Source organism: Apteryx rowi, unplaced genomic scaffold, assembly GCF_003343035.1.
Source record: "Apteryx rowi isolate R43461 unplaced genomic scaffold, aptRow1 scaffold_407, whole genome shotgun sequence".
Taxonomy (NCBI): Eukaryota; Metazoa; Chordata; class Aves; order Apterygiformes; family Apterygidae; genus Apteryx; species Apteryx rowi.
In genome coordinates, this window is record NW_020450598.1 from 456,263 (window position 1) to 477,520 (window position 21,258).

Consider the following 21,258-nt stretch of genomic DNA (forward strand, 5'->3'; position numbering starts at 1 on the left):
TTTCTTTACAGACAAAGAAATATTGCTATGGCTTTGCAATTATAAAGCATTTAAAAGTAATTGGCATTTCCCCCCTTACGTTCCAAGATGTGCTCAAGGGAAGTAACCCAATAGGCAAGAGATTGTCCTTGAGGTCTCTAAACTATTCTGACTTCATAAAAGAAGAAATCCAATACAGCAAATTGCACTGAGGAGTCAGCTGAAAGCAACGGCAGGCTAAGAAGGAAGCAACAGCGTGTCCCTCCCTCAGTCCTCCTGGCTTAGCAAGCACAACTAGCACTCTGTGCCAGAAGTTGTTTCCATCTGGTCTTCAGATCCCCAAGAACAGCACAGTAACCCAGTATCACTGAGCCAAATCAGGGTTAACTATAGCAAGGTCAGGCACCAGGTCAAAGGAATAAAGAAACACACAGAACAGACCTGATCCAGGGACCTGTGCTCCGTGGTTGTGTTGGAGATGGCATGTCCTGGGTTGCACACACATGATCAGGAACTTTAGATTTCACTGCAAAAATAATGATGTTGGTGTTCCCTGTTCCCAGGCTGGTGAGGATAATGAAATGTGAACCGTGGTAGCACTGACTTCCTGAGTCAGCAGGCAGCCTGGAGCCACAGTCTGGAAAGAGACAAACCACACAGCATTCACCTCCAAGGCTGAAACACAAGGACTCAAGGGCCGACTCCGGCAAGAACTGCTAATTTGCAAAATGCACCAAGGCAAAGTGTTAAACCTGCCTCCAAGCAGGACAATGTCACCTCAGGACCAAAACTAGAGTGAATTCTACCACTAAGTGACCTGTTTGAATTAGAGAAGCTGTCTCCATTTGGAGGATACCAGTGGGGAGTGAGAATTCGGGGCAGAAAGGGGTGTGCTGAGCCTGCTACCCACAGCATCTATCTTCATGGTGAGAACACCCCTATGAGATAGTTTTCCTGATTTTGTAGTTATTTGGGAGTGAAGGACTTGTAACTCATAGATGGGTGAGAAGCATCTCTTAGCTTTAGGCACCAATGAAGTAAATAGCCTTATCTGAGCTTTCCGCCCAAGGCCAGTATTATAGACAACACAGAGAAATTAGCATTTCTAGGGAGCAATTCATCTGCCCTGTTTTTGACCTCAACCTGACAATGAGGTGAATGAAGAACGTCCAAGTAATGTGCTGAATATAGAATAAGCCTGCATGGCCAATGTATCTGGACATGGGACACCTGGTCCACGTGACACTGGGGTTGAGGGGTGAGGTGAGCAGGGGGCCTTCTGGACCACAGTTGGACCCTCTGACACTAAAGCTCCAGCCAAGTCCCACTTCACACACCTCAACCCTTCAGCCTGCACTGTCAGAGACAGAACTAAGCCTCTTCCATTCCCACCATAGGGAACAGTCTAAACATCTGGAGAACTCATCGATGTCCTCAGATGAAGTCCATCTAGTGCCTAGATCAACTCAGAGGGGACAGCCCACCCGAGGCAAGGTGCAAAGAACAGAGGGCAGCCCCCATTTGAGTTCATCCCACTGTTTGCCCTCTCCCAGGCTCCTCTGTCCCTGATGCTTGGACCTGAGTCTTTTTCATCTGGGGAAGTCCCAGCCCTGCTGCCCAACCTGCATCGCTTGCTGGCTAGCCACTGTGTTTCAGGATCCTGACAACAGCTGTACCTTTTCGGCTGAGAAATATTCCCCAGCCCTAAACCAGAGGGGCTGGCAGGCACCTCCCGACCTGCACAAGAGAGAGAGGAATGTCAGGCATGTCGTGAAATACAAGTTCTGCCTCCCAGAACTGTCAGCTTTCATTAGCTCCAAAGGGTCCTGACAATGTAAGGGTTTTAAACCCCAAACCACCAYGCTAGAAAGTTTCCCTTGCTAATGAACCACCCACAAGGTAAAATGCAAGCTCAGTGCACAGGCAAAGCATCGTGTGTAAGAGAAACACAGGCAGATGCACAAACACGCAAACACTCTTCCCTATCCGTTTTCACAGAGGCTCCTTTCCCCTTCATGAGGCATAGATGTTTGTTTGCTTTTTTAGGTGCTGCATCCTCAACCTGCCTTTAAAATTAAAACAATCCTCAGCTCCCAGGCACTATTTTCATTCCTTCACACTGCAAAGCAAAAAATCTAGACAAAGAGCAAGCTAGGACTGCAGGAGATATTAGATGTCATTAAACCCTAGCACTAACTGATTCTTGTTTTAAAGTGATATATGATGCAGAAAGCAAACAGTTATCTGGGGAGCGCAGCCAATGTGTTATTATTACTTATTATCACTGTGAGCAGCAGCCAGGGGCTGGGATCCTTCCTAACAGCAGTCACACAAGCAGAGAACAAAAAGATGTCTCTGTCCCAGACAGCTTGTTCCTCCCTCCCTTTCTTCTGCCTACTGAATGGTACGTTTATAGCCCCCATTTGGAATATACCTGGGCTCACAGCAAGGCAGAGCAGAACTCCCACCCCATTTCACTAACAGAAAATGGGTGCCTGAAGATGCAGGCTACGTCCTCAAGGTCTCCCAGAAAGCCTGTGGCAAGCAAGGAACTGAATCAGCACCTCCAAGTCTCAGGTTAACGATGAGCACTATACCTTCTGCCCCTTTTCAAGGGACACTCACTTCTAATGCAAGGACAGGTTAATGCATAGCTCTTGTCACCATGTGAGGAGCACGTAGCCTCCATCAGCAGGGGGGAGATGAAAAGAGGGGTAGTGGTAAAGGGAACATCATGAAATAGAGTAGCTAAAGGAAAGGAAAAGTCATGATTTAAACCCTCTCTGACCCAGGGCAGAGCTGAAGCCACTTCACCTCCCAAGAGAACACTTAAAACACTGAGCTACTGGGTAAAAACAGGTTTCCTCCTACTGCTTTTCCTGACCAACTCAGTCCAGCATGTGGTCCAACAAAACCACATCGGAGGAAAACCTTGTGTGTGGATGTGAAAGGGGCATGAGAGAGGCACCAAGGTCTTCACAACAGCTAGGGGACTGAGAACAAGTCTCTAGGCACTTTTAAAGGGTGGCTTCCAGCAGTGACAACCGAAGCACCTAGGGACTAGAGTCCCACAGGGTCGCACACCAGCTAAGCAGGGGTTTGAAGAATCCAAACAAAACCTGTAGGTTTGGATGTAGACATTTAAAAGGAGCAGGGAGGGCAGGCAGGCATGGGCACTTGGGCTTTCCTGCAGTTCCAGTCCTGTCTCTCTCCTCACGTCAGGCTGGCACTGCAACACATTTTCTGTCAATACAGAGGATGACAGTCTCTGTGTTTCCAAGTTAGGCCCCTGCAGCTGCTGCATCAAATCAAGCATAGCCATAGGCATTGCTATCTCAACTGGCTCTGAGCAGCAGCAGGAGAACATCACAAGAGTATACCAACCTGCCAAAATACCAAATTGTACAGATCGGCAGGGACCAGCCACACCCCCAAAATCTTTCTAAGTCCCAAGCACAGACCTCAGAGCTGGTAGGTATCAACGGTCAAGAGTTTCACCACTCCAGAATGGAGCGGGTCTGGACACCCGAGTGCCAAGTCCCAAGGCATGCTAAGCAGTGACAGCTCCAGTGGCTTCTACTCACCTGCTTCTTCCAAAGCTGAAGGTAGAGATTATGTGGAAATCGCATCGCTTATACCCCCACAGCTGATGAAGTAATTTAGCCCTGCAAAGGAGAAGCATTCAAACTGCTCAGCTGTTACGTATCAGCCCCCATTCTTTCCCCGTCAGTTCTGTGCTTTGGGGTTTCTGCTGGACATCCTGAAGCCCTTTTCCTTCACGTGTGTGATGAGACCTGGAGCACAGYGTACAGGCTCCAAGCCTACGTGAGCAGGAAAGGGCGGCAGAACAGGGCTGAGTCGCAGTTTCACACTAGCAGGAGTCATGCCTTTCTGGACTCTACTCAGAACGTGACTGACTTTTTTGCTTCATGCTTTAAGTTCAAATTTTGAAATAAAAAAATTGAGGCAACAATTCAAAAGCAAAGAGCATAATGTCATGGACAGTTAAGAATACAGTTTAGAATACTTTATCTTATTCCTTCACAAGTCCCCTACTTTCTCTCCACCCCCATCAAAATCCCATGCAGCAAAGCATCCTGCCCTTACAGTGCCTGAAGCTCGGATGTAACTCCTCCTAGAAGCAATGAACTGCTGATTGCTTTGGGCTCAGAAAATGAGTCACTTTAAGCACTGAGTTTCTGTCACACTCCCAAGTCCTGCAGTGAAGTACCTTCAGGCCTGACCCCAGATCACTCCACAGCAAGCAAAATAAAAAGTAATCCTCCCCCACTTCCTCATTCATTTAAACAAACACACATACAAAACCCTTTAAATGTCCATACTTAGCATACTAAACATTCAAGCTACTTCGTGATTATCCATTTGGTAGATTTTCTGACACATGCTAGTCTCTCTTGCAATGGCTCATCAGTGTCAGGTCAGCTGAATTCTCACAATGTTTCCCAGCAGAAAGCTTTCTAGCAAAGTTAGAAAAAGTTTTCAAAACAAAGTTTTCAGAAGCAAATCTTCCCCCAAGTATCCCATCTATCCTTTCAAAAGATACTGCTACTGTTCTGTATCCACTTTAAAATGTGAATTTTACAATGCAAACACATCACTTCCTAGAAAAATAGGTAATCATTTTTAATGATTTTATATAAAAGAAAAATAATTTTATGATACAATTTGATGCTCTGTACAGTTACACTCACATTACAGTGTATTTGTTATACATTTCTACAAAAACAGTCCTAGCCATATTTACATACAAAGCAAGAAATCTAAGCAAATGTGAAGAACTGCAGGGGACTTATGGCATGAAATATATTGCAAGAGAATTAATCTTTGATACCCAACTGCCAAGCATCATACAGGATATAGTTACAGAATAACTCAAGACTTTATCTAGGATTCCTCTGCCTATTCTTGCTTTAAGTTATCAGAGATCTTGGTAGTTTTCACATCAGTTTTCAGGGAAAGCATTCAAATGAATGATTTTGCTTATATTACATGCGAAAAGCAAAACAAAGTGGTATTTGTAACAGTTATTGATAAATGAATATTCTGTTCAAACCATTCAACTGTGTTAAAATATCACACCAAAACTCATCATAGTGGGGAATACATGAATCCAGAAAAGAGTGAACCAATAACTTAAAGCTAACAAACAAGTGCATACCCACACAATTTTTTATAGACAATTTAGACTGCAGCTGTTTTCATTGGGCTTAGATGAGTGAAACACTGCTTTGAACTACTCTAAAGTTTTCAGCAAGTCCTTAAAAGTCTCCATAAGCAGCAATATGACAGGACCAAAAGGTGAGATTTATTCAAACAAATCTCTCTCGTTATGCCAACTAAGTCATACTTGAGAGCCCTCACTAAAATTGTATTTAAAAAGGTCTGGATGCCACACACACACACAAAAAAAAGATTTCCCAATTAAATAAGGAAAATAAGAGGACACTACCAGTTTCTACACAATCCAAACAACATGGGAACAGAAGATGTATTTGCACATTGTAAAAATCTTCAGAGAATAGCCTTGCAGGGGAGTAAAGCCTTCTGTGCTCAGTGCAGCACCATATAGTTGTGTCTATTTTAATATGCTTTTTAGATTTAGGAATAAGTGCGGCTGGACTTTAAAATGCAGTACGCTCAAGAGGTCAGTAGGAAAATAGTACAGACATCTGTAGTTAACTTTAAAAAAAAAAATCAGTGAAATTATTCACATACAAAAGTTACAGGAACATGCATTGGGGAGGAAATGGGTACTTAAATTAATCCTTTCCAAATGAACATATGCAATAAAAATAGAATTAACACCTGCACAGATAAAACACTTTTGCTCCCTTCCATGGCGATGCTCGTATTGCATTTTCAATGGTTCCTAATAAGATTCCTGATAGCTCTAAAAACATGACATCATCTTTGTAATGATGCAAAGAACCGCCTGCTACACAAGGCTTTCCTTCTTGATCTCGAGGCATTCTTTTATAGATTTCTTTACAAGACCTGTAAATAATGAACAGGATTATGGAACTTTCTAACCTGCAGGGATCTGAAACAGTTTTTAAGGGGGCAAAAAAAATATCTAAAACTCCTTTTCCTTGACAGCATGTTCAAAAGTAACCTCAGTGGGTATGAGGAGAGGAAACAGATGCAGAGAGGGCTGGCTCAGAAACTGCCCTGAAGAGGCCAGGGGTGAAAAGTGGGCTGCAAAGTCCTAGTAAGTAAGCAACAACAGTTCACATCTAAAGAAACAACTTATTTTAATAGCTCTGCAACTTGTGTACTCAAATAAATATAATTTTATCCTGGGCAATATCAACCTCTAAAGATGAATGTAATAATGGGATTTCATATACTGTTTAGGTTTCTGGTCCTTAACAATTTTATATTTGAACACGGCATATCTTAATTTTTCTCTGCTATTTTGTTTTTATTTGGTAGGAATGCCAGTCAGTCCCAATGCTTTTTTGTTCTCTTCTTCACCTTTTTGAAGACAGGTTTATGCTAAGAATCATCTTCTGAATTTTTTCTTCGTTCTTTAAAATATTAGCTTTTACAGCACAGATCTTGTCTTGCTGGTCTTTAATCAACTGTTCCAGTTCAGCCAGTTCAGCTTTTAAGGGCTCTACAGCACTGTCTGTGATACTGAAAGAGACACAAAGAGCATAATGTTACTGGAAACATTATGCTGCTCTAGGTTACTTATGCCTTGAAGAAAGTAGATTCAATACTTGGAAGCTTGCAAAGAATTTAAGCTGTGCCCACCCTTCCTGAAAGATAGAAAGTTGAGAATAAGCACAAAGGCAAAGCTAACAACATGGACAGAGAAGAATATTGTTCAGGAGAGATCACCCACAATTCAACAGTAAACAGTAAGTTCTTGGCTAACCTTGCTTTTCCAGTAAAATCTCTTTGCTTTGCAGTTATTTCATCCTGCACTGTGTATCTGTCAACCACTTCTTTTATTTTATTCAGCCAAGAGCTGCAACCACCTGGCACGCGGACTAGCTGGTGTTTGACAGTGTGGGATATAGCACAACAGGATACCCACCTTCTCCTGGGGCCCCTGGGTCCTACCATAACTCACACGGTAACCGCCCTCCCTATAGGCCTCACCACAAGAGTTTTAAGGAGAGAAGCACATTGTGGAGATGAAGAAATATAAAGTAAAAAGAGTCTAGACATAAGGAAAAGAAGGCAGAAGAGCAAGTGAGCTTCAGAAAGTTCAACCACAAGCCGAGTTGATCCGGGCTCCCACTTAGGCATTTCCCCAAACCAGGGGCTTAACACTACTTTTCCCAAGATGCCAGCTCTCTCAACCGACTCTTTCTGGGACAGAAAACACGAGCAAAGCTGTTGCCAATCAGAAGATAAACGAGGCCTGGAGCCACTTCTGCTTATTTATGTTGACCCTAAGGCTAACGCCTGACCACCCACTCCCAGCCACCTATCTTGAAAACTTTCACTCAGTTTTACTTCTCTGGGAAAGCAAGCTGTATCCAACTGCAAAATGGCAGAGAAACAGAAAGAGAAGGTGCAGAAAAAGAAAAGCACTCAAAAAGAACTTGGAAAAGACGATAGGCAGCGATGCGCCTTATAAACCTGGGAAAGAAAAGTGCCCAAGACCAGCTATTTCCTACAAGACACTAAGGCCAGCAGCACCAAGTTACTACAGGCAGAAATCTGAGAAAGGACAGAGGTATATGTGAACTGACCCATCACTAGCTGCTAATGAGAGCGGGCAATCCCACGCTAATAGAAAATTTAATAAAAGGGAATCCAACGCTAATAAACCACAAGCACCCTGATGCATTTTAAATGAACAGGGCTGTTTGGCTTTCAAAAAAACGTGCCCCTTTCCCTAGTGCTTTGCTGATCTACAGCAACGCCTAACAGTCAGGGAAGTGATGGACTGAACTACCCGTACTGTCATTCTGAATTACCCTGTCAGTTTGAGAACTCATTAGCTCATCTCAAAACCATTTAGCTTTCCCTTCCTTTCTACCACATTAGAATAAATCACAAAAAGTACCACTGGAAAGTGCACTAACATTTTCCCAATGGGATCCTTCAATTGTCTTTCGCAGAAGCAAAGAAAACAAAGACGTGCATCCAAATTCTACTACATATGGGAAACATTGTCTTCTTCATGTTTGATACTGTGTAATTCTTTCCTGAAGGATCTGACATGCCATAGCATTACAATGATCTGATTAGGATTTCATACTAAATTTTGTGAGTGCTGGAATATATTGCTGCAGTCTTAGCTTATTAAAGGGAACTGAGTGACTCCAATGAAGAGATGTTAGTCTGTCTGCAGTCTCTCATGAAACAGCTGTCCAAAGCTTGGTTTGACATAAATCCCCAAACAAAATCAGCTGGCCAGTTCCTTTCTCCCACTCCCTCTCTCCTGCACCAATATCAAGGATATAGTCTTGTCCAGAGTACAATTTGTCTGGCAAATTAGGAGACACAAGAAGACAGCTAAGCATGTACAGTCACAGTGCAGGGAAAACGGCTGAACGGTAAATGACTTGTTTGGCAAGGCCGAAGTAGACTCACTGAGTAAGCACGACTGGGGGAAGTCCTGAGCCTCGTTTTATGTTGTTAGGTGGCTGGGACTTTCTTTGCAAAGGCAAGTGAGTCAATGCCTCAGTTTCTCCAACCATAAAATAAAGTCAAGCGCCATTTCCTTTCTCTTTGCAGGGGTGTTGTGTTCTGAGGTCAACTGGAATTTAAAAGTTTCCCAAGGTTTTGGGGCAGAAGGTGCCACGTAGTGAAGGTGCTACAAGGAATTAACATCACTGAAACTTATATGTGAACCAAAGCCCTAATTCCCACCCCAGCCTGTGGACTAAGCCAGCAACAGTAAATTGCTAACATTTAGCACATTACTGCCTACCAAGACAGGACTTAGCTAAGAATTCCACTCAGCGGCATACTTTCGTCTGTATAAACCAAGCATGTCATTTCAGTGAGCAGCAAAACTATCCAAATTGATTATTAATACAAGGAGATAGACATCTAGCTCTTATTTAAGATCTGAGGACATAAAATTGGAGGCAATTTCCGTTTCCAAGGAGAATAAAAAAACACACTGGTGAGGCAAGCAAGGCTTAAGGAAGCCCTTTCTAGGTTTGACCTCCTTGCTTCTTAAATTATATTTGTCACCTTCACTCTCCTGGCTTTCCAATGTTGTTTTCTAATCATAAGCTGACAACAATACATGCTATTAATACTACTACAGAATACAGAGAATTCTATGGCATGTAATCTCTGTGGCTGCAAGAGAGCAAGTTGTGATTTAGGAATCCACTACTAGTCCCCCTTCCAAACCTAGCTTTTCTTCTGAAGTGTTCCCCCTCATTACTCCTTATACATTTTTGAAAAAAACAAAACAAAACGCCAAGTTCTCTCATCTCACACAAACATTTGTATCTCTGTTGTCACATACATTATGTGAAATTGAGCTGAAAATTCCTTTAAAAAGAATTAAAAAAAAAATCAAACTGCAAAAAAATTCCCAGAAAGCAAACAAGACAGATGACAAATTCACTTTTAAAGGTGAGTAAAACTCTCCCTTCTCCCCAAAACAGGAACCTGTCTTAAGAGAAAAAAATCAAACTTTCCCTGAACACACTCACCTTTGCTCTTTCTGCAGAGCTTCTGCAAGCTGTCTGTTCTCGTGCCGCCACATCTGCAATTCGTTCTTCATGGCATCCATGTCCTCCTGAATGTAATCCATGATCTTGCCAAGTGGAAGGGAACTCCGGCACAGTGTCTGAATAGAGACCTGTAACTTTTCGATTTCTTTGGCTACTAAGTCTCTCTCTTTCTTCCTAGCTGCTTCTGACACAAAAGGCTTCTCCTAATACAAAGGATGAATAAGAAGGAAAGCATCAAAATTAGGAAAAGCGTCTGTTAGTGTCTGCTTAGAACATAACTGTGTAATAGCAGTAGCAGTATTAAATTGCTTTTCAGATCAGGATTGCATAAAAGTACAATTAATATCTGATCCCATAAGTGACCTCACTCTGATGTTTTCAGCATGATCTTTCCCAAAACAATGGGTGGTGGGAAGAAAACCTCCTCCCCATTCATAATTTATTTCAATGCATTTCTGTATCTTGAAATGCAAATTTTTGTGGCCTAATATGGCACCATTAAACAGAAACTCTCATCACACATGCAATACCCAAAAATACTTTTGTTATCAAGCTGCTGCTCTGAAGCAAACCCATCTCTGCTCGATCCTTACTCATGGCTGAGTTCCTCATGTGCCACGTGGCATTTCAAGACAACAGTTATAGAGCAAGTACAAAGTAAGCATCCAATAAACAGCGTATGTCAGTCTCCAATGTCAAGTGTAATCATTGCTGAAATTATCCAAACTGATGACAGCACAGAGAAAGAACTGCCCCAAGGTTAGGTCACATAAAAGGACCAAAGCAGTGGAGGGGTCTGTGGAAAGCACAGCTGCAAAGCAGAAGGCAAAGTACAGACCGCTGCACTAAGCAAAGTAGGTAGGCTTAGGCTCACCTCCTCCACCAACCACTCTTCAACACAGAAACAACCAGAATAACAAGAATCAAGTGCCGCATTCCCTGTTCCCACCACATGGCTTGAGAGGTAAGCCATAGAAAGGAGCCAGACTTGCTCTAAGCAGGAGGACCAGCTACAGAATCAGAGCTGAGATATGCAGCCAGAGAAACACCTAGCTGAGGTAGATGTTCTCTGTCTTGGGCTGACCAAGTGCAGCTGCACACTTGGCCGATTCACCTGCCTCCCCACCCCAGCACCTCTGTGAACTGCTACTGCCTGTCAGCATGTTCATTGTGCATATCAAATACACACATCCATCCATTCATCTTCCCCTTGCGCATTTGGGCTGGTCACTCGATAGGACAAGGCTGGAGTACTGCTGGGTCTGACTAGAGCTCTGCACATGAACCTCCAGTCTCAGTGGATTTGGCGTTTAAGTCAACAGTGCTGCAATTCATATTGCATAACAACCCTAAGAAAGGTCATGCTAAGCTATAGAGAATGAGGATTATGATTTCTGGAAGGCACTATTTTTGGCGATGCAGAGGCATCACAGCTCATCATGTTCGGCTACCGTGCTAGGCACCATAGGCATTCATTGGACCTGCTTGCAACAGTGTTCTCCTACTACTCTCAAGCAACATCAGATGCTCAAGGGCATAGCCTCCTTTCAGTGTATCACTTAAGTTGTCTGAATCGCTCCCTTCATCTCTCCACTATCTATAAATGGAATTCCATCTCCTAATGCTGGTTCTAATAATAGCACTTAAAGTTGCATAACAAAAATAGACAGTGGTTATTCCATTCCTTGTAGTTCTGTTGACAGTGGTTGTAAAATCATGCAGGCTGCAGATGTGGCCTCAATAAACTGCACTACGCAAAAATAACTTGGTCTTGAGCACACTTCCCTCATGTGCAGTCAGCAGAGTCTCTGTGGTCAATCGTTTGAAGACTCCTACCTCACTTCATGTTAAGTACAGCGAAGTATTTGCTCGAATGGTTAAATCACTAAGAGCAAAATGATGCCATAAAAAGAGAAAAATGATGCCATACCACTAATATTCTGTAATAATCTTATTCCAGCAAAGCCTTCCCAGTAAATAACAATCACTGTAACAGGAAAGTCCGCTGCTTTCTCTCCTCCATTAACAAAAACAACCTTTTCTTTCTTTCTTTCCTTCTTTCTCTTTCTTCCTTTCTTTCCTTCCAAGATCTGTATAGGTCTAATCCCCAAACGGAGCTTCCTTTGAGATGCACAAGCCTTTCAGTAAAGTTTATTTAAAGTCCTTTCAGTTATTTAATGTATGCCAGAAAACTAGAAAGGTCCTTCTTTACCACCTCAGCCGCAGGATCAAGCAATTACTGAACACAGTTCCTAACGGCTATATAAACACAGAGGTGGCAGTGTGCTTCTCTCGCGCTGGGACACAAGAAAAAAAACAAAATTAAAAAAAAAAAATCGACCACACTGTCCCCTACTGCCCTCCTACCCAATTGGCCTGTCTTCCTGTGCAAGCTGTGGGCTGTTTGTTCAGCTGGGTTTGGAGGCAGCAGGGACTACTGCCAAACACATTTCAGCAGCCCTCGGCTTACTGATGAACTCCGATATAGATTTTTAAAAAAATACTTCTAAAGATTTGAAGGCTGAGATTTACTTACTCCTGACGCTTGCATTTTACCACACACACACACACATGCACTGCGCATGAAAACCGTGGGACCTCTCTGAGTTTACTGTGATTTTATAAGTTTCAGCTAGTTTAATTAGGAACTGGGTTGAAGTGACGAATGCTGCCGAACTTGTGACCTTGCTTCCTAAGTCAATTCATGAGCGCTGGCTAAACTGTTAAAAATAACACTCATCTTAATTCCTTCTCACTCGACCCATACCTCTCTCCCAGAAGCAGGTGTTTCATTATACTACACTACATAAAGCATGGTATTCAGATGCTTTCTGGAGCCATCTGCGTGTTTGCTCTCCTTTACAACGCAAAGACGAAAGCACCGCTTTTTGCCTCATCGCCTCCTCTGTGGGCTGGGAAGCACCCCACTTCGCAACACAAGCCGTGAAGGGTCGAGAACATGTTCCCTCCTGGATCACTTATTTGGTCAACCGGTGGGCAACGTAACCAACAGCATTCCCCACGACTTTGTCGGCATCCTTTCCCTCTCGGTCTTGCAAGCCTGCTGGAGAAGAGCTCTTTGGCTCGGGTGTCCCTGAAGGCACAGATCGCAGGGCAGAGCCAAGTTCTGCACACCAGCATTGACTGGGGCTCAGCACACATCTCCTGGGGTTGACAAGAGTTTCCATCCCGGGAATTTTGTTGTCCTACTGCCTGCCTTGCTCCACCTAGTAAAGACATAGTGACAGAACTGCACTGTTCCAGCAGTTCAGTTTCTCTACTCGGTTTCTCTAGTCTGACTAGGTTTTCCTAGGAAAGCTCTTGCTGTGTTACGCTCCACCAAGGCCTTAGGGAAGTCTTAATCCATGATGTTGTATTTGCCACATGTACCTGAGAGGTTATCTGTAAAGAAAATTATCTTCAGTTCAGCAGCAGAGCAGGGTTATACCATATTCAATGGCTTCCCAGAAAAAAAAAAAATCCCATTGCCGTTTTTCCTCTCCTCTTAAACGCACCGTCTCCTTACCACTTTCCTCACCCCACCCAGTACAAGAAGTCACAGCCAAGAGGTAAGGAATTTGTTGCAAATACAACAGTCTCTGAAGCAAGAAAATCCAGCCAGTCAGTTATCTGAGGGTGTAGTTGTGTGTGCGAAAACGTGAAGTATACTTCACATCTATTTTACAGATGTTGAGTTCACAGGTTTACACTCTTGCAATGCTGAAACGACCTCCCTGATATCTAGGCAGTCCAAGCAGCCACACTTCTCAACACCAGCAAATGCATTATGAAAATAAAAGAGAAAAAAAAAATTCCACATTTCATTAAACAAGCAAAGGGCAATGGGATACTTTAAAACTATAGATCCAGTTAACAACTTGAAATATCCCACACTAAAATACACATTTGCTCAGAAAGCTCAAGTGGAAACAAAACACAGTGAAATATTTCCTATAAATCAGGAAGGTGCATCTAAAGTGTATTAGTAAATACACAAGAATAATTTTAGTGTTCCTGTAACTCCAGTATACTCTTTGCGTCGTTCAATTCTTCAAAGCTGACATAAAAAAGACGAGATATTATCATATCCAAAGTCATTTCAAGCACTGAAATATAAAACCACTAAAATCTATTAAATATGAGTTGGACTTAAACAGGTACATCAACAGGCTTGTTAAAAAGGTCTTTGAAACACATACTACATAATATCTAACTAGCGTAAGAACGTACAAGAGATTTTTTTAATACAACTTTCTTTAAAAGAGGAGCACTTAGTTTTCAAGCTTCCATGAAAAATCTCCCAACAACAGCAGATGCAACAGCTTAGCTGGAACACTGCTGTTCCTCCTCACCTGAGTTAGAGGAAAAAATAACCACAATCCTTTCTTTCATTTTCCCAACAGTTCTACTCCAAGATGCCATATTGCATTTCCTGCAATCTACAGAAAGCTGAGCTCAGAGCAGAGAATAACCGCCAAGAGAAACTAGTCAAGCTTTGCCAGCTATTGCTGATTATAAGCAGTTAAGAAAAAAAAATCATATTGCTGTTCTCAATTTCATAGTTACAGTTATGGGTTAAAATTTGCAGGGGACACTTTTTTAAAATCACTAAGAATTATGGCAGATGGTTTGTTACAACAAGCAACGTGGGTGGTAAGAGTTCTGAATGCCACCTTTGCTCATTTTGCGCAAACATGTAACAGGATATATTCAGTTTTAAGAAAAATGCCAGAATCAGAATTGTTCCAGTCTATTTAATTAGGTCATACACCTCAATGAACTCTCCTTTCACAAAAGCCCGAGAATCAATAAATTATCCCCATATAAAAGACTATATCACTTCTGTAGGCCCAACATGCTTCCTTTCCTTCGTGTTTTTTTGTAAGGCACCAAGATAAATGTTTATTTTGGATTCCTGGGAAAAAGTCTGCCTTTCCCATTACCTCAATCTGAACAGAACACAATGCAGACTTGGATGCAAGGATTTGAGAAATTAAAAAGAAGAAACTTGCTTTTTAATCAATAAAGGAGAAATTATCATCAAGACGCCCCCAAACCATGAGGATTTACTTGTGTTTAATTTCCCCTTGCTAAAGAAATTAGTAGAAATATTACAGTGTGCACAGCTCTATAAAACGCATCATTCACAAGACATCCATTTCCAATATTCATGTTGTTGAATACATTTAAAATGCCTGACATCTACAAAGTTAAAAAAAAAAAATCATATCACCTCTTTAACTGTTTGAAAGGTTTATTTCTAGAATCAATATTTGACTACTTTTATATAGTGTCTCCTTTATTTCCATCAATGGTACTTTTTTTTAAATTAACAGTTTTTAAATATGAATCAAATCAGAATAAACATACATCAAGAAGTTAATAGTTTCTACAGTCCCTTTTAACTATTGCATTATGTCCCATTATGAAAACAGACCCAAGTAATCACAGTTTTATTGAGCTATACCATTTCCCCCCTACCCCTTTCTTCAGCAAGGACAGGACAGAAACCTCATTTTGGACAAGTAATTTTGATCCATTCAATGCAAAACCAACAACGTAGGTTTTCTTTTTTATTGTAGAAAATATTTTTTGATCATAAACGGTGTTTTCTTTTCCTGGTTTTTACAGAGCCTGCATTTTAAGTAGATTGTAACTATCCACTAGGGATTATCAAAAGAAACTCCTTCACAGAAACACAGGGAAAACAGTAAATGTTAAATCATTTCAAATGAACAGGATGCTTTTTCTGCTTATGCGGGGTACTGAGTTCAGTAACAGGCCAAGGAATCAGAGGTACAATGTTCTTCACCATTAGATTTACCAAAGTCAATTGGACCTGCTTAAGAGTTGAAAGACACCAAAAAGCAAAGAAGTATTGCCGGGATGGGGGGGGGGGGGTGAAAACATTCAGTTCAAATTTCATACCTATATAAAGAACTGGAATTTACAGAAGTAGGTGAACAACCCCTCAACCCCTTTGAGCCAGTCTGCCTTTCTTCATGTTCACTGTTTTGGGAAGAAGCGCGTAAAATCTCACATATTCGCTGCAACATTCAGCATGCTAAGCAAAATGCTATGAGTCTGCCCACACGCGCAGCAGGAGACAAGGCTAGTGGTAAGCAACCAAGTGGATAAAATACCATGGATAGTATTACCTTAGCCATAATGGCCTCCTGGGTGCCAGCTGCCTGCACAACCCTTTCTGGTAAGACAGCTCTGTGAATCAGCTTTCCTTTTCTGCTCACATTGCTGAAAATTTGGGCCCATGCCCTCCTTTTCTTGAAAGTGCAGCCTCCGTGCCATTCAAAATGAAGTTGCTATAAACATATTCCTGGTGCTCACAAATTGTTTTCTCACCAGCCTGGGCCTCAGAAGAACTCTGGGCAAACTCATTGAGAAGCTTCTCCAAGTACTTGAAGATCATCTACATTGTGTCTCCTACAACACACATTATTGCTACACAGCTGATGCACCGTATCCTTTCCTAGGTATGGAAATAACAGCTGTCTTACTACACTTCTATATATTTTTCCGGTTTAACTTATCCATCTACTGTCTCATATTGCATATATACTATATCCACAGGAGAGAACATTTTGTGGCTTTGTGTGCAAAGGCTACAGCAAGGGGATCCATGACACCAGGAACATCACAAGAGTGACAAAATCCCACTTGCACAGCCTGTAACACAACTACATGGTGACGACAGGGTGTTTGTGAAAGCTGCCGGCAGTGACGAACATGCGACAAGGACATTCAAGTATATGTTCATCCAACTGAAGCTCCATGATGCCTGAACAAAAGGTTACTGGCTATAACCAGACTGCTGGGTAGGGTACTGTTCATATTTTAGAGGAATTGTGTGTTCACCATGCTTGCACCAAAAATTTGTCACGGCATCTTTATTCAAAGCACTGTGTTACCATCACATCATCATAAACAGCACTGTCACACAAGGAAGAAAGCCTTTCTGCAGGTAATTCCTATTAAATCTCACTGTAAGCATTTCTTATGACAGATGAAGTGGCAGGGTGCATAGAACCTGTGGTCTTAAATAGTGAGCCTCATCAAAATACTTGAATGGTGGGACATATGAATGCACATGGATAGCCTTACATATTACTAATTGCACTGATGGGCAGGGGACAGCCAGTATTGTTCAGCTGAAGGATTAATGTAAAATCTATGACCTGAAGAACTTTAAATAAACAGAATCAGCAATGAGTATATTTGTTCTGGACTCAGAAGTACCAACTTTATTTATAATATTTGTAATTAAAGTTAATATTATCCAGGTGCTAAGCTATTTAATATCACTTGTTCCTAGTGCAAACCTCAAAGATGCTTCTTTTTTTAAAGCCTGTGAACTGTATTTGGTAGTGCAAAGATAGGAATTCTGTGATCCCACTTGCTTAAACTATTAAATAACCTGCCTACGTTTTCCACATATCAATAAATGAAGTGGAATACAAAATGTAACATCTGTTTCCTCCTCTGTTTAACATAAGGAGGTCAGATTCTAAACAAATACATTTAGGAAGTCTTTTTAGGAATTTGTTAGGCTGAATTCAGCTAATCAAGACAGCAAAAAATCTTGTGTATTTCCAGAGTGACCTCTTTGTTTGACCTGAAAATTGTGTATATTATTTTAAGTTTCTGCACATGCAAAATCTACATGATGAAAGTCCCAATCTTCTTTCCTTTCCTTTTCTCTTCTTTTTCTTTATAAAAACTTTTTAAAAAGCAAAAGCATGTTTGGGAAACTCAGCACAAAAAGGACTTCAGATGTACACTTGTAACACAAACAAATGCTTCTCTGCAATCAGCAGTTAGAAGTAAAGGTGTGAAACATCCTCCAGATTTCAGCAGTGTTACGTTTTGATTAAATATTAATTTATCAACTTATCTGATTTCTAGTTTACTCATTCACAATAAATCAGGTAAATTCATTCATCAGTTTATTACTGAATATTCGACTTGATAAAGCCAGAAGATCCAGCACCTGAACTACAAAGATATCTTTTTCTCTTTTCATTTTCCCAAGTCATATCCTAACTGGCAGAAGAACAAGGCTTTAATGACTAATGAATAAGTTTCATATTTCATTTCTTTTATAACTATGGAATAGTTTAACAAAAACAGGGAAGATGAGCGTTCTTACCCATAGACACCAGGATAACCTTTATTTCATCAGATATAATTCCCCAAATTATCTTATTCCAAAATACAGAAGTACAGTTACATTTTATTCTCCAATGCATAATACATTTTGGAATACTGCTGCATACTGATGTAGAAGATATTTCTTCTGGAGAGTTTGATGGAAAACAAATTAAATAAAAAAACTGACTGAGAAATGGTCAAAACTCTGTCTGATACTGCTTCCCAACAGACTGCAGAGCTAGACCTGGCCTAAACCCTACAGCTATTTGAGCATAACACACCGGCCAGAGTTCACTGATCCATTCTCACAGTCCCATCAACATAACAGGACACGGTGCCATTTGTCTGCCTAGACACAATTGTCCATGGGCATTTGAAAAATCTGAGGGATTAAAAGGGAATAGTTTTAGTTAGTTAGTTTACATTTATTCAGGAAAAAAAAACAGAAAATTTAGAACAAGCACCAAAGGAAGTTTCCCGAGCACAAATTCCATGAGGTTTTGTAAAACTTGCCCATTGACCCTTTGTACGTCCAATGCTTAAGTTGACAGGACTTGGCAAGAATAAACCACTTGAAACTTGTCTTTTTTTTTTTTTTTAATTACTTTTGCTGCCTCTCTCTAAAGAGATTCCACAGATCAGTAACATAACTATTCTTCCCCAAAACTTTTGGTCTGCAGTCTCCCAAGAATGAATCCAGTCATTCTCTTACTCATTATCTTTGTAACATCCCTCAAAGATGAGACATGCTCATGACCCTAGGGCCACGTGAGTATGCCAGACACCCACCTGCTATGGTCAACATATCTGGTCCCTGAAATATTTCCAGAGACAACACCACATTGGAAATGTATTTTCTGCTTTTACTGCCTTCTGCATCACAGTGTCTTTATCCTCTAAAATAAATTCCCAGAATTCAATAGCCTCTCCAGGTTGCGTTTTCTGACCTACATCTGTCAAGTTCCTGTAACCAACTCCAAGCATTTTAAATCATTTTTTCCATTGTTTTTTCCTCTGCTCTCAAGAAAACTATGATTCTCCTCTCTGGATCACAACAATTTCTTCAACATAATTTGAAAAGCAGTAGCAGAAAAGAAACCTAGTGCAGTAGCAGCCAGCTGCTTGGATTTGAGATCAGATGATATCCCAGCAGCTTAGAGTTGTATGCAAGTTCTCATGTGATGGACTAGGAAGTCAGCATGTTTTTTTCCAGAATTAGCTGTCTATTATCAGTGCTGCTAACACAGATCAGTGCTTCAAAAGATGCAACAAAAGACAAATGAGGACTGAATGGACGTTTTAGAGACTGAAAATGTGCAATGGGACTAAAGGGTGATTGTAAAGGGACACAATTGTCCATGGGCATTTGAAATATCTGAGGGATTAAAAGGGAATAGCTTTAGTTAGTTAGTTTACATTTATTCAGGAAAAAAACCAGAAAGTTTGGAAAAAGCACCAAAGGAAGTTTCCTGAGCATGAAATCCATGAGGTTTTGTAAAACTTGCCCGTTGTCCCTTTCTATGTCCAATGCTTAAGTTGACAGGACACAATATAGAACAGTATAGCCTAAAGGACAATTAAGCACTAGCAGAAGAAATTATTAAATGAACTAAAAATGACATCCCAATATTTAGTCTGAGGATTGACGATTAAACAGCACCACCTAGTTATAAAAACAGGAACAGCTATATCTCTTGCTCTCTCAAGTGCCAGCTGAACATACTCTCCATTAATGAGCTCTAGAACTACTGCACAAACAGAGTAATATCACCTTTTAACCCTTCATTTCTCCAAACAGTTTTATAAAAGACAGAACTTATTCAAGTAGGCAAATTTTCACATCCGACTTGTTCGTTAGAGCCAACAATGTTTCAGTAATCAGTAAACAGATAATTCAAGCTGCACATTTGTAACAAACAGTGTGTAAATCAACAAGCTGGATAAAGCTGTGTCTATTCATAACGTACTATCAGCAGGAAAACTGATGGTATTTTCCAATTTTAAGAGGCGTTCATTTTCTTCTTCAACATCAGCTCTTGCGATACGTGAAAGGAATTCTTTCAAGTCGAGCAGGCCTGGATCTCAGACAGTTCCAAACTTCAGATAGGAAGATACTCCCTCAAGGGCCTGATCTGCCTTCCTGACTTTCTCAACTTGTTAGGGAAGGAATGAAAAGGCTGGTCTCTGTGACACCATAACCCTTTACCACTAGACAGGAAAGCATATGGGAGTTTCTCTGTTTAAGGCAAGAGATTGTTGATTTTACCCTCCCAAAATTCCAATCCTAAAAGTTAACATCGTGTCACTTTTGCCGCAGATTGCTACAGGCCATTATAAAGTCATGCAACCTTTAGATAAAATCAGGCTTTTTTTAAACTGTCTACTAAGACTGTCTACCATGATTTTGGTCCCTCAGGGACTTTTTTTTCCCCCTCTCTGAGCTTTGCTCATAACCTCATAATATCATTACTCATTGCCAAATAATTGTATCTGGTAATGCAAAAAGAGGCAGTCAAGTGGTCAAGCTTTCAAAATCGACTAGTGATTTCAGACAGCTATATGAAAAAGCTCGATGCCCAGCACTTTGTGAGAAGCTTGACTCTTGAGGTCCGAGTTTCAGCAACTAAAAAATCTGCTGTATGTAAAACCATAGATCGCTACCGAAAAAATGTAGCCAGTAAAAACATACAACACTGAACTAACATTAAAGAGAGAGAGATGAGATTGGGTATGAGGATTTAAGAGTTTGCCTTTCCAAAACTTAATGTACTTGTCTACATTGCTCTGTACCACTCTGTACTACTTTCTTCAGTGCCTCTTCACCAACATATGAAACCAGCTCAGTGATTTAGAAACTTTTCAAAAGGCCAATGGATCTGAAAAAATTCAATCTAAAATGCTCTGCTTTTTGCTGCTACTTGTAACAAAAGCTTGCAAGGCTGAAAGAGCAAAGGCTCTCCAGTTCTGATACAAAGACTTTGAGATTGCTTTTGGTTTGTGAATACCAGATGTTTGTCCTGGAGGAATGGATGTAATGCTATTGACTACAGATCTGCCTTTCTTACCACAGACCCTTTAGAAGCTGTTCGAAAACCTTTCCCTTTCCAAGAAAAAGATCGTTCAGGTAAAAGGTAACATGTGGTGATATGAAGATATCCACTGTACTTTATATGATTACCTGCACCCAAGTTCCCATATGGTTAGACAACAATAACATTTGCTGGGCAGTAGGATACTACCTTTCAAATGCCCAAGGGACAAAGATTAAAACAATAATGTACAAATGTACAGTTTGCCCATCAGGATGAAATCAGACTTTGTTCCAGAAAACAAAAGGGTAAGCTAAAGAAAACTTCTTGAAAAAACGCTCTGAAATATTTTAAAAAAACACAACACCAACCCCCCCTCTCCCACAACACCAAAAAAAAAAAAAAAA

At 41.0% G+C, this 21,258-nt stretch overlaps 1 protein-coding gene across 5 annotated transcripts in view; it reads right to left on the reverse strand.

The window, feature by feature from the left end:
* Positions 1-4,669: 4,669 nt before the first annotated feature.
* The window catches only part of TRAF3IP1 (TRAF3 interacting protein 1), a 51,003-nt gene continuing 34,414 nt past the window's right edge, over positions 4,670-21,258 (reverse strand). For 2 of the 5 annotated variants that reach the window (XM_026075608.1, XM_026075606.1), the window contains 2 exons: positions 9,636-9,859; positions 4,670-5,994 (listed from right to left, as the gene is read on the reverse strand). In XM_026075608.1, coding sequence (XP_025931393.1) covers positions 5,799-5,994; positions 9,636-9,859 — 420 coding nt within the window. In that variant the 3' untranslated portion in view covers positions 4,670-5,798. Of the gene's footprint in view, positions 6,637-9,635; positions 9,860-16,456; positions 19,976-21,258 lie in introns of those variants that run through there. The other 3 variants (XM_026075607.1, XM_026075610.1, XM_026075609.1) reach the window with 3 other exon arrangements.